This window comes from Leishmania panamensis (assembly GCF_000755165.1).
Source record: "Leishmania panamensis strain MHOM/PA/94/PSC-1 chromosome 25 sequence".
NCBI classification, from domain to species: Eukaryota; Euglenozoa; class Kinetoplastea; order Trypanosomatida; family Trypanosomatidae; genus Leishmania; species Leishmania panamensis.
In genome coordinates, this window is record NC_025871.1 from 465,909 (window position 1) to 491,221 (window position 25,313).

Below are 25,313 nucleotides of genomic sequence, written 5' to 3' on the forward strand. Positions count from 1 at the left end.
TGTACTGTTGAGGTGTGCTGAGTAGGGAAGCTAGTAGGGAGTGAGGAAATCACACACAGGCGATCACAGCACGAGATGAGATAGGCGAGTGCGGCGTTAGAACCAAGGGAGAGTTAGAGAAACTGAAAGTAGGAAAGGGACCTGTCGAGTAGGCTTATGCGCGGATATGTAGGGGCTTACGATGTGGGTCTGAAGTGCGTTGGCGAGCCCAATGCACGGATGCGCCCAGGAAGGAAAGGCGTAACGGGAAAGAGGGAACGAGAGAGAGAGAGAGACAGAGAGTCAGTTCGAGTTGCAGTGTTGGTAGTCGAGTGAGGGTAGTGGAACAAGCGGAGAGGACGGGGGTGAGGGTGGGCCGCATTGGCGGCGTCATCGTGCGTGCGCACGTAGTAAAGATCAGCTGCTCGAGGGTATGAGATGGTGGGATGGCAACACCGTATCTGGCCTGGAGGTGAGCATATTTGCTTGCACAGAGAGAGAAATCGATACACAGGCAGCAGAAGGCAGAATGAAGCCGCCTTCAATGCGTTGGCGTACCTGCGCATCGGTGTGCGTGTGAGTGAGGGAGTGAGTACAGCGATGCGCGTAGGAGGCAGAGGCTGAACGGTCCTCTTCCCCCCACCCGCCCTCCCAGAGAAGCAGTACCATGAGGAGCCCAGCGCCAGTTTTCGCTCAGTGTTTTTGTGTGCTTTGAATAGGAGAAATCACAATGCCACAAAGGAGTCAAAAGTGAAGAGAGAGAGAAAGAGAGAAAAAATACCGCGCGTGTGTGCGCGTGCGCTGTATCGAGAGCGCACACACACACACAGTCCCGCGACTGCCTGAAGCGCACACGAAGGGGGGAGTGAACATCAAGGCAGAGAGCACAAGTAGAGAGAAAGATAAAGACGTGGCGGAGGAGACGCAGCAAGAGTTGACTCGCATGTCTTTGTGCTTCTCTTTTATGTTCTGCTTTTCCGATGTACAGGCACGCGCACAGGTGCACCAGCTTCTTCCCCATACGCCATACCCTTTTACTCGGAAGCCGGAGCAGCGGCGGCCGTCTCAGCCGGAGCAGCCTGCACGATACGCGTGTACACGCGGGTCTTGCTGGAGCACGACACCAGGCGGATGAGCTTTTCGCGGCACAACTGCTTGAGGCCAGAGGCAGCGATGGAGACGGCGATCTTGAGGCGGTCAGAGATGATCGAGGGGGTGATGAGCTTGTACTTGGGCACCTCGCTGCGGAGCTTGTCGCACGTCTCCTTGTCGAACATCACGGCGTTCTGTAGAGCCTCACGGGACTGGCCCTTGCTCCACTTCTTCGTGGTCTTCTTCGCGCCCTTGTTGGCGGCCTCCATCTTGGCCTTCTTCGTCTGACCAGCCTTCGGCGGCATGATTGCGTTGAGGGGGCAGGTGAAGTACGAAGGGGGAGAGGCACGGGTGGGTTTCACTCTTCTAACGGCAGAGGCAATGGAGGAGGGAAGGGGCACGTATGTGTGTGTGTGTGTGTGAAGGGGGACAGGCAGTTCGCAGAGAGGGGAAGGGACGAGGACAGCAGCCGTGTGTGAAGAGAAAAGGGGGGTGCGAGGAAACAGCGAGGATTACAGTAAAGAAGATGGCGGTAGAAGACAGGGAGGAGAGAAGGAAAGACGGCGGGGACAAGGATAGCAGACCATTCCGTGCATGCGTGCACGGGTGCGCATCCAGTACCGCAGAAGGGCTCTGGTCGGGCCCACGAGCACACACACACACACACACACACGTACACTGCAAAGTTGTGCTTCCTAATGGTTGATATGAGCCCTATGATGTGTGGAAAGAGAAAAAGAAGTGCCTCTCACTCGCGCTCAGCAGCGTCGTTCTTGCAGGTAGGATGCGATGGCGCCGCCCAAGCATGCCACAACTCGTGGGTTGACTGCATTGCCGATCAGCTTGTACACGGCACCGGAGGGTACCTGGCGGAGCACTGCGGCAGGAATAGCGCCAGCATCAGCGCTTGACGGGATCTGCGTTGTGTCGTGGGGAAGAAGAAAACCATCCTCGATTCCTTGCAAGCGCGCGCACTCGCGTAACGCAAAGAAACGTAGTGGTGGAGGCGCTGGAGCCGGAATTGCCGACCCCTCTGGACCGCCAGCGCGTGCATCAGCGGCGTCACCCCCTGGCCTCAGCGACATCCCCTCCAGTAGCATCGCAGCGACCTCATCCTGAGTCAGCTCTGGTGATGAAGGCACAAACTCTGAGTAGAGCTGATAACTCGTGCGGTAGCTGCCCAGCAGGGTGCGAGCCCGCCCCTGCAGGTCACACAGCCTCCACAGCGGGTTCTGCCGGTACGTGCGACTGCGCCGTACGGCCTCCCATTGTGCGTGAGTCAGCTGAAGGTCGCTGTGTGCTGAGCTTGAGGCAGGACTCTTCGCCCCGCCTGACGTGCCAGTTGGCTCGTCCCGCATTGAGCGACTTTGTGGTGCTAAGCGCGACGCGTTAACAGTGGAGGGGTGCACGAGCAACTCCTGGACACTGCGGTATGGGGAGTCAAGAGAAGTCACCTTGATTCGCTGAAGGGCATCAGTGATCACTCGGGCGGCAGTTGCGCGTGCCTCCCCATCGTCAGCACGAGGCAGGGTGAACGGAGAGAGGGAATAGCCAAGGGATGCCTCACGGACCGGCACCAGAGCTGAGGCAACCTTGAAACCGAAGAAGTACACCCGTTTGCGTGTCTGCGGTGTTAGGGCACCGCCATCCACGACCACGTACTGCACTTCGTACTCCACGGCGACATCCTCAACGGTTGGCGCGGCCAAGGACGACGTCGGGTGACGGAGTCGGGCAAGGATCTCAGCGAGCTGCGCGCCAGCCTCGACCTCGATAAGATGATCCACATTCTCCAGCAAGAACGCTGTCGGCTGAGTGGCGGCCACCACCCGCACCACCTCATAGAACAACCACCCCTTCTCTGCGTGCAACCCTGCAGCGTCGCCAGCTTTCGCGAAGCTCTGGCATGGAAAGCCGCCGGTGAGCACGTCGTGCGTGGGAAAGAAGGCGTTAGGAATCTCGGTGATATTGCCGACGAGGGGCGGCACAGAACACGCAGTGGCATCAAGAGAGCTTCCCTCTGTCTCGGCATGTTGGCAGGCTACTGCGGAAGCGGCAGCCGTCAATCTGGTCCCGCTGCTGCTACTGCTGCTTGGAGTGAGTGAGCCTCCGGTGTCCTCTCGGGGACCGTTCAGCGTCGCGTTAGGCAGCTGCAGCGCGGCTGGGCAATCGTGCAAACAGCGGTGGTTGAGTGCGTAGACGATCTGCGCAGGAGGCGCAAAATCGACAGCGAAAGCAGCACGACCACCGACACGCTCCAGACCACTGCGGAACATGCCGATGCCGCAAAACAACTCGGAGAAGGTGAATAACGGTGCGCAGGCGGCGTCGGGGTCTCGAGAGAGACCAACCGGTGGAGAGCTACTGGGTTGAAGGTGGGCGGCTGCTAGCAATGGCGTGGCCCCTTGCAGTGATGGCGGTGGACACGTGTTGTCGCCGGCAGCCTCATCACATTGGACGAGGCGATGATGGCGCTGCAGCAATGCTGTGCGCCGCATCGCTGCAAGTGCAGATGGCATCTCCGCTAGCACTGGGCAGCACACGCGGTGAAACCGCCGGATACCCCGGATGTAAGCCACTGGCACAGAGGATTCCATCCACTCGTTTCCGCCACAACCGTCGGTTCCGGTGCTGCTTCCGCCATTCGATTCACCCGGGGAGAGAAGTTCGCGAAGCTCTGCCTCCGCAAACGTGCCGACTACGTGTGCTGCCATGTACGGTGGCCATCGTGCCCCTGCACGTTCACCATAAGGGACGCGTAGCAGCGAAAGGAACTCCTCACCTTGGACAGAGTCGCACGCTGTGATAATCACACACCGTTCACTCGTCGCCCCTGAGCCAGCTGCGCGCATACTCGTCGAATGCAGCTTGGACGTGGAGAAGCTTGTGGGCAGAGGTATAGTGATGCCATCGCTGCCAGAAAGTCCCCTCCTCTTCCCTGCTTGAGTGGACATCTCAAGCTCCGCTGCTTCGGCCTCGGTTGTCTCACGAAGATACATCACCGTCCCCCTCAGGCTGCACGCCGCCTCCGCATTAGCGCTGCCTGCCTGAGCCTCTTCTCTGTTGACTGTGCCACCCCCATGCATTGCAGGCGCGCTCACCGGTAGCCTGCTCCCCGGCGCCTCCGCCAACTCAGCAAAGTGCTCGCCGTCAAACTCAGTCACATTACGCCCTGGCTTTAGCCGTCGGGTCGCGCGCAGCCGCGCCACTAGAGGCGCCAGTTGTTGTTTGGAGCGGACCACAAAGATGCCAGCCGGGTACGAAGACGGGTAGGATGTCGGGGACGCCATCGCCAATGCAGCCACCCTCTAATGACCCCGCTTGTACGCATGTGAATGCGCGTAGACGATTAGCACGTCATGGGGGGAGAGAGAAAGAGAGAGAGGATGGAAGAGAGGATGGAAAGAAAGTAAAAACAAAGGAGAGGCAGCCAGAATATAGGGAAGAGTAGCAAGCAGAGACGTGCTGAGGAGAGGAAAGGGGAGCGCTGCAGCAGGTTGAGCAGACCCTGGTGCCACTCGGCCATACTCAGGGCTTTGATTGTGTTGGCGGGTGTGGGGGTGTCGACTCCCACGAAGGTGAGCAGAAGATACAGAGATGGCTACCGCGTCAGGGCGCCTCCTTGGGAGCGAGACGAGGATGGAATAGACTAGGCACAACGAGAAAAACAAGGAGGTGAGTGACTGCCAAGCCTCTCCCGCCTGAAGATTTCTCTTTTTCCCTCCTATTGCCTCTGTCCTCCCGCCCCCCCCCCTCCTTCCCCTCTTCCTCCTCTCAGAGTGTATGTGTCCCTATCGTAGGGATCCCACACGATCGTCGTTACAGCTCAACTGCACGGATACTCCACACGCCTCTACACACATCGATGTGTGTATATCGCTGTACATTTTCGTTTCCCTCGCTTACAGGGGGAGAGGAGGGGGGAGGCACACACACACACACGCAGACGCCATCATCGTCATCCTCACTAGTGTTCGTCCTCTGCCGCTTTAGTCGTTGTGCGAGTTAGCGAGAACTCGCTGAAGAAAAGAGTGAAGTTAAGAGCACAGTGAGAAGGCCGTGCTACGCGAGGAAGGAAGGAAGGAAGCGGTGGTGCGTGGAGAGAAGAAAGCCGTGAGAGGAGTACTGACGGTACCTGGCTCCCTCCACCACCCACCCACCCACCCCCCCCCCACACACACACACGCACGCACACACCTCGCCCGTCTCCCTGCATCGTCATTATCGGCTTCGCCCACATCGCACACACATCAAACATGCACTTATAAAAGCGCGCCCACACGTGCACGTCAGCCTTGTCCAGCTCTGCGCACTCTGGTGGCGCGCACCTTTAGTTGCCGAAGCGGCGTACCTTCCAGCAGAGGGGAAGAGCCTCAAGGGTCTTTTCGAGGTTGCGCTCCAGCACCAATACCTCTGTGCTATCCTTTACGAGGAAGGCAGCCTCCACATTCATGCGGCGCACCATGTGCCAGCTGTCACCCGTAGCAATAAGGAGACCACGGCTGAAGTAGCCAAGGTACTTGTACGAGGAGGCAGCGGCTGAGGAAGTGACCGTGGTGCTGTTGTTTGACGAAGACGCTGCAATGCGGGTAATCCAGCGCACATCATGTGGTAGCGTCGCCGACAGTGGTGTGGTGGCCGCCGAGGACGAGTGCAGTGTCGGGCCAACAACGTACCGCTGCTGCGCTGCCGACAAGCCAACCAGAGCCTCGCACGAGGTTGCCTTTGCCAGCGCTGACGAGGCTAGCGCCTCCGCCTTCGCCCTCTTCAGCGCCCGCTCAGCGCCACCGTGACTGCCGCCCTTGGCCTTCGCGTTCGAGGCATCCTGCAGCAGCGGCAACTCCTGAGCGAGTTCGTACACGTCATCCAGATCGGCGACCAGGGAGTCCGCGTCAGGGGTGCCATCTGCCATAAGACGCATGCGGCAGCTGCCACGATGGCCATAGATGACAAGCTCCTCGCCCTCTGTTGCGTCAACTATCGAGCCGCTTCTGCGGTTCCTCGCAAGAGGAGCGGCAGCTGCTGGACGGCATAGTACCCGGTAGAGACCCAGCGAGTCACCAGGGAGAAGCCTTCCACGCACCTGCACGGGGGTGTGCACCACCGGGTACCCGTCAGTGAGGGCAACAAAGGTGACGCTCTTATCGTAGAGGATGTAGAGTCGCTGTGGCGCCGGCGACAAGGCAGATGTGTCAGTGGCGGCCTCTTGACTTGCATCCGCGCTCATCTCCTCTGCCGACCCCACAGCAACAGCGGTACCCGACCAGCAGACGTCCACAACACCGCTGCGCGCCGACAGCTCCAGCACTGCCTCCAGCCTCGACACAGACATCGCCGCATGTGCGCGCCACACCACCTTCAACAGCCCAACGCGCTCCTCTGTGCTGAAGACGATGTAGTTCAGCTGGCGATCGCACCACAGGCCGGAGAGGTGAAAGCGGCCATCAAGACGGTGACCAAAGAAAGGCACCCAGTGACGAGCAGCGCCGTCCATGTGGAAAGCCTCGATGGTGTCGAAGCGGGATTGCAAGAGAAGCTCGCGATCGGCTGCGTAGGCGAACTGCTGCGTCGTGACCGTCACGTACATCGCCGGCGACGTGAACAGCTGCCCTGTCGGCGCGTACATGATCGTGCCGTCGCGCGACGCAGACAATATTAACTGATGACGCGGCAACAGCGCCAGCTGGCTCGCCTCGTGATAGTGCGTGCGCCGCTTCACCTCGGCGGGGTACCAGTCCCCCTTCTCGTTGCAGCGGTAGCACCGAAGGCTCTCGTGCCAGCCGGACGCGTAAACAACAGCGTCGTTCTTAACCGCCAGCGTCGACACTGGTCCCTTGTGCTGCGAGAACGTTTGAAAGACGTGTCCGTGCGCGGCATCGAGCAGCACAACGTCGCCCATAGACGTCCCAACGACAACACAGGGGCGCTGCACCCCACCGACTACGGCACAGCTGAGTGCGATACCCTTCGCCAGCCTTGTAGTCCACATAGACTCGTGCTCGGCCAAACCGCGTGCACGGTTGGGAGCGGCAGCCTCGTCCTCCTCCTCCACGGCACCAGCACCGGCAGAGGACCCCTGCGGCAATACGTAGACAGGCAAGCGCCACGCGTGCACATTACCGGCGTCGTCGGAGCCGACTGCCATGCGCAGCGACAGAGACGTCGTCACAGACAAGGCGCGGTCGGCACCGCTGATGCTGGGCACGACGCGCACCAGCTCCAGCTGCGGTGCGGCGCCATCTCGCTTACACGTGAGGCGCAGCTGCTGCCAGCTTCCGTCGGCCATGGCGGCGTAGATGCATGCAGCACTCACCACGTGCAAAGCCCAGATGGCTCCACCGCTGCGCTGATGCAGCGCAACAGGAACGAGCAGCTCTGCGTCATAGATGACGATCTGCCCAGACATCATGGAGGCGAGGAGAACATGGCGGGGCGCCGACGCTGCTCCGGGGCTCGACGCCGAGGACGACGACGACAGCGGTGTCGGGACAGTCACGTACGCCAGTCCCGAAATGGTGCGGTGGGTCTGGCCGCCGGTGTGGCGGCGCTGCACAAACTGCGGGATGCCCTGAAAGAACGTCACAGTGTAGCGCACCAGCGAGCCGTTCTCACGAGCAGCGATGAGTTCTTGCTCTGAGGGGTGCACTGCGAGGCAGCGGATGCCGCTCACGTCCGGCGCGATTACTTTGGACTCCCGAATGAACCGCTCAACGAAGCGCGCGTCTGGCGAGGAGGTCGCCAATGTGGCTGCCAAAAAAGCCGCGCGGGCACGGCTGCGACGCTCACTGCGGTTTCGTGCGGACTTTGAGGACTTCACCGCTCCAGCAGCTGCAGCGCCAACGATGGCGCCTACGTTCGCGCTGCCCGCGGCGGCAGCTGCTGGAGCTTCTTTGGCCGGTACCGTAGACGTCGGTGTGGTGTCCACAGAAATACTGCGGCCCTGAGCACCGCGAGCGCTTCTCTTCATGGAGTTTGCAGACTGCGGTGGCTGCAAGGAGGTTGTCCTCTCATGCGAGGCGGGCGATGGTGGCGAAGACGGATGCGCTGGAGATACGTGGGGGGTCGCCGCCGTTGCCGCTGCTGTGGTGCTGTTCGCCTTCGACTTTGAGACCTTCTCGCTTGGGCTCCGCTGGGTTGGGGAAGATGAGGAGGATCGTCGAGGAGTCTTACTGGAGGCCGGTGCTGGGCTGGTGGCGGGGGCTGGTGGAATCGCCTGGGGCGAGGCGCCGAACGAGCTCTCGCGCACCTGTTTGGGAGTGCTCTGGCTGCGCTCTACCTCAGGTGTGCGGAGCTGCGGTTGAGGTAGTGACTCCTTCCGTTGCCGCTGAGGAGTAAAGGAGGAAGAGAGTGCCAGGTCTGCGTTGCCAACTGCGGAGCTCCTCTTGATTGATGTCGCCGAAGACTGCGGCTGCGGGCACAGGGTAGTCGGCGGCTTTACTGGGGAAGCAGCGGTACGCTTTGTGGGCATCTGCTCAACCGCGGGCGATGCAGCTGTGGTTGCAGCTGAGCGCTTCGTCTTCTTTGGAGGCATACGTTACTCGCAGAGGCACACCGGCAGCGGTGCTTTTCGTGTGTATATACGTATGAATGCGTGTGGAGGGGGGGGGAGCGGGGAGGCAGAGAAGCACCTATGGAGACGAGGGTATTGGCGGTGCACTGTTGCTCAGAAGGAGAGTTACGAGATGAATGGCAAAGGACAATGGGTAATAGCGGAGGAGGAAGCTCAAACAGGATGCGCGCCACAGCGGGAGGAGTGGGGAGTTCTCGTTCAGGGCTAATCCATGTGAGAGTCTGTGAGCGTGTGCGTATACATCTGGGTGGGGTGTGTAAGCTGAGATACGCGAAGCCGCTTTACGTTCGTCAGGTTGAGCGTGGGCACCTGCACAGGCATTGGGGAAGTGGGACGCAAGAGAACAGTGCAGAGGGACGATGCGATAGGGCAGGGTCATGGGGGGGGGGGGGGGTAAGGAGGCAGGGCGACGAAGAGCGAGGAGCGCTGTTCATAAGCACAGAGACACACGCACAGCCCTCTTCCTCTCAGCCGCACCCTGCCCTACTCCTTATACATTTTGTTACACCGCAGCTCACCTTACCGCTGCCGTACTCACCCTTTTCCCACTGGGCCAGCGCGCAGCTTCTCCAAGAGATCGCGGCTGAAGAGCGGGATGTACGGGTGCCGCTGCGTGTTCCACGCCACGTCCACGTTCGTGGGTCGCGTCTCCGTTGAGGCGGTCGTATCGGCCCCTCTGCTCGGCGGCGCCAAAGACGAGTACATGGAGCACTCCTCGAGGGCACGCTGATAGGGGCTGGCGGAGAGCAGTGCGACGGATGGAAGCCGCCCTGCTGTTGGAACTGAGTTGGGCGTCAGCACCACGGCCAGATGCACGCACCACGCGGCCCCGTCACCACCAACGCTGTTGGAGTGTGTCTGCAGATGGAGGGCAACATCGTCCACGGCGCTGGCAAAGCTACGCTGGAACACCCGCAGCTCCCTGGTAAGGTCCTCCTCGGCGGCTGCGTCGGTCGCCGACTCGAGGACGGCGTACCGAGCGAGTAATGCATCTGGGTCGGCGGCGTCTCCCACCACGGCAAACGCCGAAGCCAAGAGCGTGGCCGAGGTCATGAGACGCACCTGTCCGTAGCGCTGCACAACGCCGCGAATCCGGCGCCCGCCGCGCTCAAGATACGCCGTCACCTCACAACCCACTGTGGGGAGGTACAGCCACGGCTGCAGACAAATGGTCAGCCCCGAAGCCTTCGGGGTGGACGACGGCAGCGACACGTTTGTTTGCGCCTTGTCGTCAGCACGAGTGCCCGACGGCGACGGCACCGAAGCATCGTTGATCGCCTCACTACACCGATGCAGTGCCTCTCGCACGCGGCGACTGCCGCACAACATCCGCACTACGTCACGCGCGCTGTGGCACCTGTTCAGCTGATTCATGTGATACCACAGGCGCTGCGTGTACAAATCGCGCTCCAGCGGCGTGGGTGCACCGTTCGCTGGGAGTGGGCACCGCTGACGGAGAAGCCGCCGGCCTTCCTCGGACTCGACACTCCAGTCCCACGGCGCCCCACCAGGACAGCCCAGTCGCGGAAAGAACGCCGTTGATTCGCCACCTGCGGTGACAACAGTAGCAGCCCGCTGTGACTGAAGGGCATCGTCGATGCGCTGAAGAAGGGTCTGGTAGGTGGGATGAGCCTCCAGTGACTCAAACGCTGGCAAAGAAGTGCAAGACGGCGCTTCGCACGCGAGTCGGTTCAGCATCTCCATCTCCTCCGCCGATACTGGCACGTACGTGCAGTTTTTCATGATCATGGGAACCGGTGTTAAGGCTGCCCTCGAGGCCTCCACGGAGGAGAGCAGATGCCGCACGGTTGCCTGCTGCTCGCTTGTCAGATGAGCGCTGACGTCGACGTCCTCGACGCGTGGTCGCTTGCGAACCGTCCTCTGCGTCGCGTTCTTGTGCAACTTCAAGCATGAAACCCCGAAGTAACAATCCTCGCCTGCCAGCGTTCGCGCACACCACTTGGCCACCGCGCGGCCGCGATACACAAGCTCCAGGCCACGGGTATCGGCGAGCTCTTCCTTGCGCACCTCCTCGCCTTCCACTATCAGGTACGGGTTGTAGACGGGCTCCGGTGGGCATGGCTTCTCCTTTTCTATGATGCGCAGGCGCAGCGGCGGGTATTTGCGCCCCGGCTGTTCAGGGGTAATATCCGCCTTGCATGCGGCCAATGCCTCCCTCTCGGAAGCGTACAGTGCCAGTGCGTATCCCTTCGACTCGAGATGCATGACAAGCATCACGCCAGACGAGTGCTCCACTAGCAGGCGGCGCAGGCGCTCATAGCGAAGGTCGAACTTCGAGGTCACCGCAGCGGACTTGGTGGTGGCGACGCCATTGCTGCTCTTATCACCTTTGACGATTGACTCCAGCAAGAAGTCTGGGATGCCGCTGATGAAGACAAAGGTCCGCATCCTAGGTGTGCTTAGGGGAGGGAGGGGGCAGAGGGGAAGGAGGAGGGTACACCGGGGACTCCTTGGACTTACCTATCCCACTGTTGTGCACTACTCTCTCTCTCCCAGTCTTTTATGCTCACCCAATGTGTGCAGGGAGTGAGCAGAAGGGTGCAGGGGGGGGGGGCAGTGTGACGCCGTGCAAGAGAAAGGGGAGGCGGAAAGGGCAAATGGGAACGAGAAGGCTAAAATGATGGCCGTCGCAGAAAACAAAACAAAAAGTTGGGGAAGAGGGAAAAAACGCAGGGGCGTGGTGGGTGCGCATACTTCATGCCCGCTAAAGGCCTTTCCGCAAGCGCCATCAGCACACACACACGCACGCACACATACACACACGCAAGTGAAGCCGCAGATCACAATAATAGCGCGTCGGTCTTGCGTTGATGTGGGACTGTTGCCTGTCAGTCAGTTGGCTTGTTGAGGTCACCGTGCTTATCGGTGTCTCTAGGAGGCCATCGTCTGCTCGTGTCCTCAACGCACACCCGTCCACAAAGAAGAGAAGAGAGGGATCCATGTACCACGCACGCATGCAGGGCGGGTGGGGGCAAGGGGGCAAGATAAACATGAAAAAACTGCTGAAGGTCACTAGGCGTGAGAGAGGATGTGGGTGCGTCTGTGCGTGTTAGTGTCTGTGTCGCACCCATGACATCGGAGATGGATGCATACCTGCATGGGAGTGCGGTGCGCACACGAGGTGCATAGAACATTTCAACAGTGAGACGTCGACGCCGCGCTAGGAAGTCTCGTTGAGACGCAGACGCGCGCACAAGTGCGTGGGTAGCAGGGAAAATAGAAGCACCCGAGTACATGACGGAGAGCGTCTAGCTCTTCCCTTCGCTCACCACCGCTGATCGCCGACCCTCAGCGTGGCTGAAGAGGAAGAGAGAGAGCAATGTGGGGAAAGGAAAAGTTACGCTCCGACGGTAGGACCGTTGTAGCCTTGGCCAACACATTTGGGCCTCGTCCCTCGACAAACCGGCTGCTCGCTATGAAAGAAGAAAGTCGCTGTCGTCATTGATGTCTGTAGCGTCGTCGAGAACCCACTCCGACGCGCTGCACGACGAGCCCGGCGCTGCCTGACACTGGGCGGCGCCGCTTCGTGCGTGTCGCCGCACGAATATGATATGCTCCAACACGGTGCCGCTCATGCGGTAGAGGTCCTCCAGCGCGGACGCGATCGCCCCCACCATGAGCGCCGTCTTGCGGTACTCATCGCTGGCGGCCTCGCTCGCGATGATGGCCAGTTCCAATGACGCGTCCAGCGGGCGCAATCCACGGCGAATGCAGTCGTAGAAGTACTCAGCAGCGTCGTTCCAGTGCTGGGTGCGCACGTATGTGAGCAGTACCGTGTGTGCAAGTTGTGAGTTGTGGGTGCGCCGGTATCGGTGAGCTGCCGCCAAGGCGCGACTCCAGACACCACACTGCAGCGCTGTATTCACGGCCAACCTCACCAGTCGAGGGGCCGGGGCTGCCTGCGTCAAAGCGCTCTGTTGCAGCACACGAAACGCCGTTTCCCACTGCCCGCCTTCCATGCAGGCCTGCAATGCCACCGCCGTCGCATTCACGTCGGGACGCTGCCGCTGCGACATGCGGAAGAAGTACATGAGCGTCACCTGCCACGGAGCACCTCCCTGCAGAGTTGCGTCGAGGACAGTCGATGAGGAGGCGTACGGCATGCAGTGCAACTCGACTGCCTTGTCGTAGAGCAACGTGGCCTGCTCCCAGGCGCCGGCGCGGCGCAGCACCTGGAGCGCATTTGCCACGGCAATCTGCTGCTTCTTTGCAGTGTCGTTGGCGTGCTGCGGGCGGTGAGAGCGGCGCGCGGCCTCGACGAGCGACAGTGTTGCCTCCGTGGTGGACACCACCAGCGCCACGGGGCCGTCTTTGGTCTGCGTTGCCGTAGCCAGTTGTGCTAATACACCCCTCTCAACACGGACCTCATGTTGCTTCGGCGGCGGCAACAACGCCCGAAGCTTTGCCATGTTGTTTGCACACAAGTTGCGCCACACTTGCTCGTGACTGAAGGGCAGTGGCAGTGCTGTCGTGGGGAACCATCGAAGCGCATGTGTCCACAGTGCATCGGTGTGCAGCATGGCGTACCGTGCCGTCTGCACCAAGTGCGCCAACTCGGGCGGAATCAAAGCACTTTCGTCGCTGAAGATCAGGGTGAACGGTGGCGACGATGCGGCTGCATCGAGAAGCGCAGCGAGCGACTCGAGCTCGTCGGCAGTGGTGGGGGGTACTGCCATTTTGCAGGTGAAGCATCGTGGAGCCGTCTCCTCGCCAGCCGCACGAGCGGGAGTCGCCGTGAGGGCAGAAGTTTCACCCAGCTCTGCATGTCCAGGCGAGCCATCCGGGGAAAGCGCTGAAGTCAGTGAGGTGTCAGCGACTGTAGTGCCGCCTCGCTGCTGTGTTGCGTAACGCAGGAAGCACGCAGCTGCCGCAGCCCACTGGCTGCACCGCGCTGCCTTCGCCATCTGAGCAGCCATCTTGATCATCGACGTCCGCCCTAGCAGGCCACAACACAGATGGAAAGCGTAGCGCTGGGCGCACCGGCACTGTCGCACCAGCTCTGGCTCCTCCGCCGCGAAGCTCTGGTGAAAGTAAAGACCTGTGTGCCACAGCCCATGCTCAAGCGTCGTCTGCAGCACCTCCTCCAGAAGACCCGACGCGCCCCCACGAGAGTATGCAGAACTCTGCACGGCTAGGCGCACGAGCGGTCGCCGCTGCGCATCACTCAAGTCGCGCCACACATCCGCCTCTACCAGAAGACGTACCACATGCGGTGCACCGCCCACCTGCACGCGAGACGGCGCCTTCGCAAATGCCTGCAATGCACGGCCCCAGTTGCACTCGAGAAGCAGAGCGAGAAGAACGCGATCTGCTTGTGCCGCTGCCTCGGCACACATTGGCGCTGACGTCTCTTCCTCAGACGAAGGAGCTCCAGAGCTGCGCAGAAGAGCCGTCTCGGTATCGCCTGGTGTCGTGCTCGTGCCTACTTTTCCTGGGCTGGGCTGGCGGTGCTGCTGATGTCGCCGAGGTGCTGCCCGAACGGTCACCATCTTCATTGCTGTCTGAACTGCCGTGATGGATAATAAGGTGGAAAGTGTCAAAGACATGTGTGGCGCGGGCGCAGGGGGCAGACCGCCCGCCGGTACAGTGACAGCGCCTGGAAAGACATGACGCCGCCCCTCGCTGTCCTGGGCGATGCGCTGGACCAACCACAACTGGCTTTGCGAACCTAAGGGGGTGTATGGCAGTAGCGCCAGGCATTGCTGCCAGGTAAAGATGCGACGGAATGGCCGCTGCACGAGCGAGGCAACAGTGTACGCGGAGAGGTACGGGGCCAGTACAAGCAGCGGTGCGATGAGTCGGCGGGTGGCGACGAGACTGTCCCCCACCGAAGCTTCCGCCTGGAGGGCGAGAGCGTACGCCACCTCCTCCCGCACGCAATCGGCCTCCTCCTGCAGCGCCAGGCCTCCAACTCTTCTGGTGGCTGATGAAGTGGGCGCACTGCGTTCAGAGAGCCCGCCGCCTCCGTGGAGGGCGTCAGCAGAACGCGCGCCAATGTCCTGCCCGTGCAGCTGCTGCATGGCCAACACGCTGAGCGCGGAGTCCCAGAAGAGCGCAATGTTGCGTGTGTAGCGAGCGGCCCGCAGCATCGAGAGCGTCCCCTGTGACACAAGAGACAAGAGCACGGCACTGACGGCGACCGTGCTGGACACCATGCTACGGTTGACCCTCTCCACTCGAGGCGACAGTCGCGCTGTCGCTGTGACCTGCTGCGCGGCAAGGCCGTTCTCAGTGTACACTGAGGAAGATAGAGGCCGCACGCGGCGAAGAGCAGAGTGGCACGTGGCGCACAGCTGCTGGATGTACTGCGTACTGGCAGGACTCCCTGCGCGCCGCCGTGCCGGCAACAAATGTAGGAGTATCGCTTGATCGCATTGCCACGGTGCCTTACCCGGCGCATGAGCCGCCACGCTTGACCAGCCATCACTCGCCGTGCACGTCTCAGCACTGGAGCCTGGGATGGTGAGCAGCGGTGGCAACAGCGACGGCAATTCACACAAGGATGCCGGAAGTTTGAGCAGAGTTGATGGAGGGCTGTCCAACACAACGCCCCAGCCTGCCAACTGCCTGCGCCGGTGAGCCGACAGATCGCCGCCTGTATCTCCCTCACCGCCATCATTGTTGTCCACTGGCTTCACCTGTCTGTCTCGCAGCTGAAGCAGCTCGACATTGTGCCTGCGCACAAGCTGCCGGGAGAGAGTGAGCACCACGTAGAGATCCTCTAGGCTCAGCATATCTGTCCGCCCGTGGTGCGCATTCACCTGAAAGCTGATCAGGCACAGCACGCTGCGCACGTGATGCGCCAGGCCTGCGCTGAAGCGCCAGACCTGTGAAGGAGACAACCACCATACGACATCGTTGCCAGCGCTGGCGCTGTGCATTGTTGTGACAGCAGCAGCGGCATGGAACGCTGAGTCAGCGCGGATGTGGTCAACTATCACGCGGCGCAGCAACACAGCATACTCTGTCACACTCAGTACCCGCTGCGGCACTACTCCAGCGCGTACGACACGCTCAATGGAGCGCATCCGATCCGGTACGACAACGTTCAGCGGCGTCTTCGAGTCACAATTCCCAATCGAGGCGGAAGAAGCAGGGTCGATAGCGGCAGATGGGCTCTCGTCGACAGCCGGCGAAGAGCTCGCCTGCTGAAGCGCCGCTGCCGCAGCGTCCGGCTCCGCGTTTGCGGCTGCCAGGTGCGCAATCAATACGAGGATGTTGTCTGCACCATCGTGCTCGTCGGTGGACGAAGAGTCGCGAAAAAGGTGAAAGGCGCGCACACCGCAAACAACCTCGCACAGGCGCAGCACCTCCGCAAGGCGCCCGTGCTGCGCTAAGACGTAGAGAAGCATGTGGAGAGTGTCGGTGCTCAAGCTGCGCAGGCTCGCCGCTTGTGCCGGAAAAGCCGCACCCCATGAAGTTGCGCCGTCAGAGCCCATCGCCACCGAAGGGGAGGGAGACGGAGCCTCCAGTTGGGAGGGCATCGACGAGGAGGTGACGACAAGCGTGATCATGCCCAGCGACTCACCGAGGATGGCATTCCAAGCTGTCATGCGCTCTGTCAGCCGCACCGCCTGTGACCAGGACTCGCGTTCACAGCAGAGCACCGACTGGAGAACAGGCTGTGAGAAGGACAGACGGTGATGGAGGCTACGGAGCTGCCGCATCTGCTGGTCTTGTGTTGCTTTATGGTCTAGCGCTCGCCCCACATGGCCTGAGCTTGTATCATGGCCAGTGTGGGTGTTGAAGCCTCCAATGTGGTTTGCCACGTACGCCCCCAGAAGCCCAGAAACGCGCACTGTGTGAAGCGTATCGCAGACGGCCAAGACCACGTCGCCCATGACACGACCCACCAGCGCCTCGCCACCTGAGACAGCGCCGTCCCCATCACAGAAGTCGTCTGCACCGTGGTGCTTCGCGGTTGTTGGCAACGGCGCCTGCTGGACAACCTCCTCATGAGAATGACTTGCAAATATGTCTGCCATGGGCAAAGCTGACTCGGCCGCCATGCAAGCAAACGCGGCAGCGAGCTCCATAAGCGCCGTAGCACTAGACACCACCTCTGCCGCCAGCTCGCTCTCTAGGTAACCACGAGACGAAGGCGAAGTGCTGTCGTTGCCATCTGCGGCTCTGCTGATCCTATCGCGTGGTAGGTGCCTCGCCATCGAAAGCGTCGATGGTGGGTGAGTGGCAGAGGCCGAGCAGCGCGGCAGCCCTCTGCTGGCCGTCTTGCGTAACGTTGTCCTCTGACAACCTTTCCCCTTTTCTTTTCCTCCGCCTCCATCCTGTTTGCCGCTGCTGCTGAACACCGCCGCAGACGAGACGTTGCACACTGGCGCTCCTTGATCAGTCGCATCGGCACGGCGCGGTGTTAATGCAGCCGTCACGCCAGAATCAAAGACAGCACTGCGGACGTTGGAGTGGTCCTTTCGGTTAGCGGCCGCGGCTACTACACTCGCGTACGCGCGCACCTGATCGGCACACCACGTGAGCAGTGAGTACGCCTCCGCTGGCGTAAGCTCCACGGGCTGCGCTACGCTGCGGTACATGTAAGGACAGCGGATTTGCTCATCAGGCTGCAGAAGTCGCAGGAGGGAAAGCGAGAGCTCGTCGGTGGCACTTGACGCGGAGTCTGCGCCGCCACGCTGTACACAATAACCCCTCGCAAACCTCGATCGGCATCGCACATCATCGTGGGTTACCGCCGTGACGATCTCCTCCGCGCTGCTCGCTGCCCCTGCGAAGCAAGCACTAGCAGCGCACGCCTTGAAGATTCTGCGCGTCAGCGACAGAGCTAGGGCTGCACGACAGGCAGCGCTACGTAGCGGTGGCACCCCTTGTTCCGCTAAGTCCCCTGCGCTGGTGCCTTCGCTGGCGAGTAAGTATGCAATGCGACGACGCAGATCAAATAGCTCCTGCTGCTGACGGAACAAGGATGGTGTAGCGCTGCGGCAGTGGTTAACCTCGCCATCGATGTGCTCGCCTACCGATGCATGCCAGCTGTTCGTAGAGTCGCCCTCGCGTGAAAATGTCTGAAACTCGCGAGGTAGGCGTGATGTGGAGGGCGTGGCTAAACGCATGTCAAGGTCTGACCAGGCAATCGAGGGAGCAATGCGGCGCCCGTCAAGGTGATCACAGCGCGGCGGAGGCCCCGCCACGGAGCCCAAGCCGTCGTGCCTGCTGTCTCTCTTTGGGGACTGCGGCGACGATATTGGAGACGGCGCGCCGTTTGCCGAGAAGCGGCGCTGCCTCGCACGCCACTCGGTACCCATGAAGTAGAGAAGATCGGTGGCGCATTGGTCCTGCCGAAGAACGCTCTCGCGCGTGCGCCGCGCCAGCACCGCCGCTGCACCAGGAGCAAGTCGCGGCAGCTCCTGCATCGCTGCCCATAGCACGCAAGGGCAACTGACTGCCGAGAGCTTACTGGTGCTATCAAGAAGCTCGTCAGACGCTAGCAGCGTCTGCGAGGGGCCGTGCGACCTCTGTGGCACAGCAGGTCTGCGTGTCGCAGTTGATGCCTTTCGGGTGGTGGAGACGGAGAAGGCGACAGACGACACCGCGCAGCGGCGTCCCAAGAGGCGGTAACACAGCGCATGATTCTGTACAGAGAGGGCGGAGTGTGCGGAAGGAAATGGAGAAGGGGAGGGGGCGAAAGACAGAAGTCGACACAGCGAGCCGCCGCGGTGCATGCAGCTCGCACGGGCCTGCGACAAGGAGAACGAGATAAAGAGAGACAAGAAAAGGGCGATAATAGAGAGCGAGGGGGGTGTAGGTAAGTTTGGCGCTGACAATGGCGCGACTCCACCGATACGTGTGTATGCGCCAAGGCCCCCCCTCACCCTGCGTCTGCCGTGGATATGTACAGGCGCTGAGACGCGCTTAGTCAGGGAAGCGTGCGAGGAAGAGAGAAGAGGAGAGGAGAATAGCGGAGAGGAATGGGCGTGAAAGAGCGCAGCTTCAGGAACGAGAGCAGAGGGGGAGAGGGGCCGGGTGACTGGGCCGCCTGGTGAGGGCTGTTGGGGGTGTTTCGTATGATAAGAATGCGGAGGAGGAAAGAGGAAGAACAAAAGAGAGAGAGGGGGGACGCCTTGTCGGTCGCCAAGCAGCACACTGCTGACGTCGCCCACCATGGATCTGTACCCATCGCTTGCCTGTCGGCTCCTTCTCCTCGCCCTTCCTCCTCCCTGTTTTGTTTTTGCTTTTTGGTGTGTGTGTGTGAGGGGGGGGGGCTCTGCAGGACTTTCCACACAGGGGGGGTGGTGACGATGACGCTTACAAATCGCAGACGCCGAGAGGTACCCAGTCCGCGCACTCCCCCCCCCCCTCCCTTCTCTCGCATGGCCACTGCGGCTGCGTGTTTCGCATACGTGCGTTCCTCCTGCCACACTGTGTGCTCGCGGGGGAGCGGGGGAGCGGGGAATCAGTACAAGCTCGAGTCCTCATCGCAATGGCAGTCACACCCGTTCACAGGGCAGCGCCGGTGTGTGCGGAACCAGTTCTGCAGGTGGTACGCATGACCGCCGTGACCGCATGACGTGCACCAGGCAAAGGCAGTGGCAACGTCCTTGGCACATGGTTGCACGGTCTCGAGGCACACGGTGCACCGCGTCGCCGTCATGCTGCAGATGCTCAGCAGTGACCGAATAAGCTGCGTTCCAACGTGCTGCGCCCCACACACGCAGAGCTTCGGCTCTGGCGGTCTTATGAAGGCGGATGCGTACGGCGGTGTAACAGCGGTAACGTATGCAGAGCCATCGCCGAAGGGGCCTGCGAAGGACATCGTTGCAGGCGGAGAAGATGAGGAGGCTGCGGTTGGAAGGCCCCGGTCACCACCAGCACTACCACCGCCACTCGAGGTGTCGCCGCTAGCCCCAGCCACATGACGACCCACACAGTGTGCAACTGACATCGACACGAGATTTTCTGGGGAGGGAGAGGAGTGGCGCCATCCCACCACCTCCGCATCTCGCGGCGCAGTACGGTGAAACGGGTGATACCCGCACCTGTAACGGCCACCATGGGCAACTCCAGCCACCGAGGCGAGGGCAGCAGCAGAGGAAGGAGGAGTGGCGGCTCTATGGCGGGCCTCCATAGTGGCGGCAGTAGCGTCTCGAGCCAGGAACGCGCGACTGCGCAGTTGTCCACACTCCACGTCAAACGTGGTGCGGCGCACGAAGGCCTGCTCGTCGTCGAGGAAAGAACGGTACGCCGCGGCCCACCACACCCACGGCACATCCGCGTCTGCGTCGTCGCTGTTGTCTTCTTGGGCGTTGCCGAGACCTTTACCGCGCCCACAACCGCCACCCACGACTGCATCGTTCGGTGAGACAGCACAGCGCAGGGCATGCCCAGGAGAAAGGCAAGTACTGAAGCACTTGGCGTTAGCTGAGTGATGCAGCCTACCGTCGCACTTCACCTCCCCTGGTGTCTGTGCTGGCGGTGGCAACGCGCTCTTGCGCACGAGTCGTGCCGTGTGCGCTACGCCATCCTCCATGGAGCCCTCTTCGTTACTAGATGACGGAGAAGGCACTTGACTCAAGCTGCACCTCCGGCGGCCAGATCGCAGGTACGAGAACGGCGAGCTGCCGTACACGCTGTCGCGTCCTTGGCCTTCGTCGCCGTCACTGTAACCACCAAAGTCACCACCCGCGCCGTAGCTGTACAGTGGGTAGTCGGGAGAAACAGCGGAGAGCGCAGAGCTGCCCGCCAGCCCCAAAGACTGGGTGTGCGCAGCTGACGAGGTAGCCACCATCCGCCCGGTCGCAGCCGCGGCGCTTACCTCGGCGTCCAGCAAGAAGGGAAAGGCGAGCGCCGCCGCCGTGGAGAGCACGCCGACACGAGCGAACAGACAGGCGCCGAGCTGGAAGTCGCCGGTGTAGTCGACGATTTCCTGCATGGCGGCATAGGCGTGGTGGTGGATGCCGCGCTGAAGCAGCAACGCCTGAATTGGGTTGCACTCTGGCAGGAGGATGTCCTGCATGACGTGGCTGAAGGCAGCCGTCGTACCCGCCTCCATCACAACTGCCAGGGCGACGCGGTCCCAGAAGGGCAAAGCCGAATGCCGGTAGAGATGCAAGGGCAACACCGACTGTACGGAAGTCGAACGATCGTGTTTCCCCTCCTCTGCTGCCGCCGCGCCGTGCAACTGGTAGCGCGGCGCTCCATCGCAGGAGCCGCACAGGCAGTGGAAAACGACGAGAAGCCACGGGGTGAGGGAGGCGCGAAACGACGCACACACACGGGGGTCACTGTTACACACCATGGACTGCGCCTCCTCGGGGTGTCGAAGAAGGTTAGCCACGATACCGTAGCTCGGTGAGCGGCTGCTGAACCGAAGCAGCAGCTCCGCTGCCTCGAGGTAGTGCCCGTGCGTCACTTCTACCGCGACGGCGCGTTCAACATCCACGTTGGTGCTGCTCTCCCCAAGCATGGGTGTCGCGGCCGAAAGGTGCGGCAGCTGCACTATACTTCGCCACAGCTGCCCCGCTTCCTCCTCCAGCGATGACGGCAACCACCTCAGCAACTGCAGCACCAAAAAGCAGCACAGATCCCCGTGGCACACGCATACCTTCATCATCAGTCGCCACGCAGGTCCCAAACGTGCCTGCAGCCTCGCTGCTGCCTCCCTCTGTACGGCGCCGTGCCCAGCAACGGGAGAGCTATTCAGCAGCGCCATCAGCGATGGCACAGGCCCGGACAAAGCCACAAGCGGGACTGCTTCCAGTATGGCCACGTACGACAGCAGCATGCCGACATCCTCGCTACCAAAGCCCCCTACCTCCTTCACCGCGGTGATGTTCGCCAGTGACGAGAGACCAAAGCCGGCGGCGTAGCGCCGTCGCATGAGTTGTTCGATCCCCTGAATGGAGACAAGGTCGGCTGCGTACAGCGTGGGACCGAGACCGACGAACACGCTGCCGGCCTCGTGCCACGCGGACACAGCCCGTACCTCGACCGGCACCGACGCCACCTCTCCCGCAGCGTTCATTACGACAACAAATGACACATTGCCGGGTCCTATTCGAAGCGCGTCGTGGAGGTCAGCACGTTGATCAGCCGCGATCAGCACCGCACTCGCAATTTCATTCTTGGTGCCCTTCGTAGCGTAGCTGGGGACTGGGATGTTGGGCGCCCCTGGGTCGTGGCGGCGCCGTGGCTGCTCTCGCCGGCGCTGCGGATGCGGCTGCGGCGTAAAGATGGAGGTTATGGTTGGCGAGGAAGGCCAGCGGCTTGACGTTGCATCGGCGCCGCTGCCATGAGTGCCGCCACAGCTACCAGTCTCTACGGTGCATCGACGATGATGACGCATGCTGTCAGACGCGCCGGTATTCCCACAGAACGGCTGCAGCATCGATGCCGCTAACACGTTCTCCTTCAGTAGCAGGCCGCCGCGGTCGGCATCACTGCCACCTGCCCTCCCACCTCCAATCACACCTGCTGTACCATCGCCGCCTCTCGTGACTACGGGGAAGTACAAGGCGTCAAAGGCGTCACTGCAGCCTCTGAGAGTGCTAAACAGATCCAGCTGGTCGACGTAGCGATCAGCATCGCCGCTGTGGCAACGCTCGTGTCGTCGACCGCCACGCGGCATCGACACCACAGTCAGACCAGCCCAGAGGGGATTCACGGGGCAGCACAACACCCCTGCAGCGGGGCTTACCTGCGATGGGGAGACTGAAGAGAAGCCGAGGCGAAACCTTGGGTCGACGGCGGCGCCAAGCAGCGCTGCCTGCCGCTGACACTGCCCAGCATCTCGCCGAAAGAGTGACTGCTCTGCTGGGGTGCCACTCGTGCCGTTGCTCCAGGCAGCTAGTTCCGCGTCTGTGTCAGCGGCTGCGTTGTCTGGCGCACAGAGCGACGACGTAGCCGCTGACACGTACTCGACATTCACAAGAGAGTGCAACGGCAGCCGAACGTTGTAGTTTTGCAGCACCTGATACGCAGTCGGATGGGCGGTGTTGGCGCCTGGTGCCGACACACCTTGCTCACCATCCGCTGCGGTACCCTCTCGGTCCTCCTTGTCAGCTAGGCCACCGACGTCAGCGCCTGGATCCTTATCCATAATGCGAGCCGCGCGGACGATGCGCAGCGCGCCTTCCTCAAGGTTGCTGATGGCGAGCTCCAAATCAAAGCTGAACTTCCACGAGAAAGTATAGTAAGTGCCGTATCGCGCCGCCCCACCCTCCATTCGGTGCTGCAAGACCTGTATCAGCCGATGCGACGGCGGTGGGGATGGAGTCCCAGTCCCAGCGCGCGACAGCGGCCGCGGCGGGGAGTCCTTGCGGTACTCAACAAACGTCAGCACGCAGCCAGAGTGCAGCGCTGAAGGAGTGCCGACCTCTGGAACGGTACCACAGCTGCCGTAGAGCCCAAACGGTGAAGCTGCACAGCTGCTACTCGAGAAGGCCCCAGTGACGTCTCCCCCGCTCATCAGCGCCGCAGGACTCTCGTCATGCCACCCCACGTGCCGGTCCGCTTTCGGAGTCCCCTGGACTACTGCCGACGGCGTGGCTCCGGATGGGGAGGAAAGCTGCTGCGGGCTACTGTCCGGGTCACATCGTGAACCTTGCAGCGGTACGAGTGGGAAGGTCGCCGGGCAGTGCTTGCCACTCGTGACTCCACGCTGCGGACCTCCTACATAACTGCCGATACCGCCGTTCACCGGGCCTACTAATGGCCTCGCCACGTCGCTGCTGTGGCTGTCAGCGAAGCGCAAGGCCGGGCTGTCGCCTCGTCGCCTCCGCGCAGACGCTGCTGTCGACCTTGGCGGCAGCTCCTCCGCTCTGGACCAGACGGATTGCGACAGCACACCCACAATGGGCAAGAAAGGGTGGCAGTAGAGGAACGTCATGCTCGGCGTGCTCAGTCGCACCTCGCACAGCGGCGCCTCCAGGTGGTCGGTGTCGAACAGAAAGAGGGTACCGCGCTCGCTTCCGACGACGACCATGCTGTTGACAGCGAAGTAGTCGCTGGACACAAGGGCGCCAGCCTCCATTAGAACGCATGAGGCGACCAGCTCAATCCGTAAGCCAGCCATCTGACCTCCCACAGCGACGCGGGCAACGCGGCTGCTGTGGGAATCGCGGTTCGGGGCTTGATAGGCAAAGGCACCAGGCTTCACCGACGCGCTGTATGCGATCTCCTTCACCGGGACCTGCAGCTCCTCCCGGCGTGCGGCAGAGATGGATACCTCGTACCATTCCACCCGACCCGAGGTATAGCCAACCAGTACAAGTGGCTTGTTGCGCATCCAGCTAATGGTGGAAGGAGCGTCTATGCGAGACGGCCCACGGTCCACGTCGAAGGATGGATCCATCCCATGATACAACGAGGACGGCCTCCTGGCCATCGTCGCCGCAGCGGCACCGCCAATGAAGGAAGAGGAAGAGGGAGGGTCGCTGCTTCCACCTCCGCTCTGTGATGGGGATGGTAGGGTCATGGAGATGGCTGAGAGGGAGGGAGGCCGACGGACGACCACGCCGTTGTCGGAGGTAGCGGTCGATGCTAACAAACCGGAACGCTTGTTCGGGGTACAGGACGACGCGGCTTGCTCACGCTGCAGCTGCTCATGAAGACTCTGTGGGTCCTTTCCTCTCACGTACAGCAGCAGGTCCTCCTGAAGCACGGCGAGGGTCAATACGCCGTTGGCGGCACCGATGAACGCCATGTCGGTGCCAAAGAGAGTCCGATTTGCCATGCTGAAGAAGCATTGAGTTGCTTGAAAGGGGCTTGGCAAGGTCAGGGTGCGTTGGATGCGCACGCGCGTTTCAGTCGTGAAGTCCACATCCTGCTGAACGGCACCGTGACCTGCGCCGTGGCTGGCGAAAGAGGAAGGAGCCGTGAAGAGCTGCTGACTGGTCCACTGCAGAGGCGCCTTGCTTCCTACGGCTGCGTCTCCCTTCTTGGCAGGGGTGTGAAGTTCTGCCGCACTGCCAATGCTACTCGCTGCCACGCGTCTGTAGCGCGTGCAGTCCAACGTGAAGTACGTCAGCACACCGTTTGTCAACGACCCGAACGCATTGTGGGTGTCCGGCTGACATGCGAAGTGCTTCATGGGGTAAGTGGGGGGAGAGAAAAGGAGGGCAGCGGTGGAAGTGATCGCACAGGGTGCGAGAAAACGCAAAACGAGAAAGCGCTAGACGAAGAAGCGAAAGCAGCAATGCAGCTGGGCGGCTTCTGGAGGAGAGGGGCGAGGCTGCTCACTTGCTGCCAATCACAGATGCGGTACGATATCTGCCGTCTGCGTGTGCTTGGGGGAGGGGGGTTAGCTTGCGGTCGAGTCTCCTCGTCTCTCTCTCTCCTCCTCCTCCTCCTCCTCCTCCAGTGAGTGTGGAAATTGAAGCGCGTATGCTGCAAGTGCATCACACAGCAATTCAGAAGGTGAGACGGGTGCGAGCGCGGGCAGAGACGATCGATACAAGTGAGCAGATGGTGTGTCAGAGAGGTGAAGCAATGTGGTGCAATGGCGAACGCAAAGGTGCACGCCCACGCACGTGCACAAACGACAGGTATCGGAGGGAGGGAGGAAGGAATGGTGGCGGGGAAGGAGAAAAAGTATGAAACACGGAAGAGAAGAAGAGAGACGTCAGGTGCCGGTGCCGTGCTTGCGTGCAAGCGCTGCAGTCCATTACGTACCTACGTGTCGTGGTGC

At 61.4% G+C, this 25,313-nt stretch overlaps 6 protein-coding genes across 6 annotated transcripts; all 6 read right to left on the minus strand.

Moving 5' to 3' along the window:
- Window positions 1–1,013: 1,013 nt before the first annotated feature.
- LPMP_251210 (ribosomal protein S25) lies at window positions 1,014–1,376 on the minus strand (the record flags this gene model as incomplete). The annotated part of the gene is made up of 1 exon (XM_010701389.1): window positions 1,014–1,376. The coding sequence occupies one exon, from the start codon at window positions 1,374–1,376 to the stop codon at window positions 1,014–1,016; it is 363 nt and encodes a 120-aa protein (XP_010699691.1).
- A 453-nt stretch (window positions 1,377–1,829) lies between these two features.
- LPMP_251220 (modification methylase-like protein) lies at window positions 1,830–4,361 on the minus strand (the record flags this gene model as incomplete). Its single annotated transcript, XM_010701390.1, has 1 exon — window positions 1,830–4,361. One exon carries the CDS (start codon window positions 4,359–4,361, stop codon window positions 1,830–1,832), a length of 2,532 nt encoding a protein of 843 aa, XP_010699692.1.
- Window positions 4,362–5,401: 1,040 nt separating this feature from the next.
- Window positions 5,402–8,602, minus strand: LPMP_251230 (hypothetical protein; the record flags this gene model as incomplete). The annotated part of the gene is made up of 1 exon (XM_010701391.1): window positions 5,402–8,602. The coding sequence occupies one exon, from the start codon at window positions 8,600–8,602 to the stop codon at window positions 5,402–5,404; it is 3,201 nt and encodes a 1,066-aa protein (XP_010699693.1).
- Window positions 8,603–9,175: 573 nt separating this feature from the next.
- On the minus strand, window positions 9,176–11,050 carry LPMP_251240 (hypothetical protein; the record flags this gene model as incomplete). Its single annotated transcript, XM_010701392.1, has 1 exon — window positions 9,176–11,050. One exon carries the CDS (start codon window positions 11,048–11,050, stop codon window positions 9,176–9,178), a length of 1,875 nt encoding a protein of 624 aa, XP_010699694.1.
- Window positions 11,051–12,075: 1,025 nt separating this feature from the next.
- On the minus strand, window positions 12,076–18,351 carry LPMP_251250 (hypothetical protein; the record flags this gene model as incomplete). The annotated part of the gene is made up of 1 exon (XM_010701393.1): window positions 12,076–18,351. The coding sequence occupies one exon, from the start codon at window positions 18,349–18,351 to the stop codon at window positions 12,076–12,078; it is 6,276 nt and encodes a 2,091-aa protein (XP_010699695.1).
- A 731-nt stretch (window positions 18,352–19,082) lies between these two features.
- LPMP_251260 (hypothetical protein) lies at window positions 19,083–24,716 on the minus strand (the record flags this gene model as incomplete). Its single annotated transcript, XM_010701394.1, has 1 exon — window positions 19,083–24,716. The coding sequence occupies one exon, from the start codon at window positions 24,714–24,716 to the stop codon at window positions 19,083–19,085; it is 5,634 nt and encodes a 1,877-aa protein (XP_010699696.1).
- Window positions 24,717–25,313: the final 597 nt, after the last annotated feature.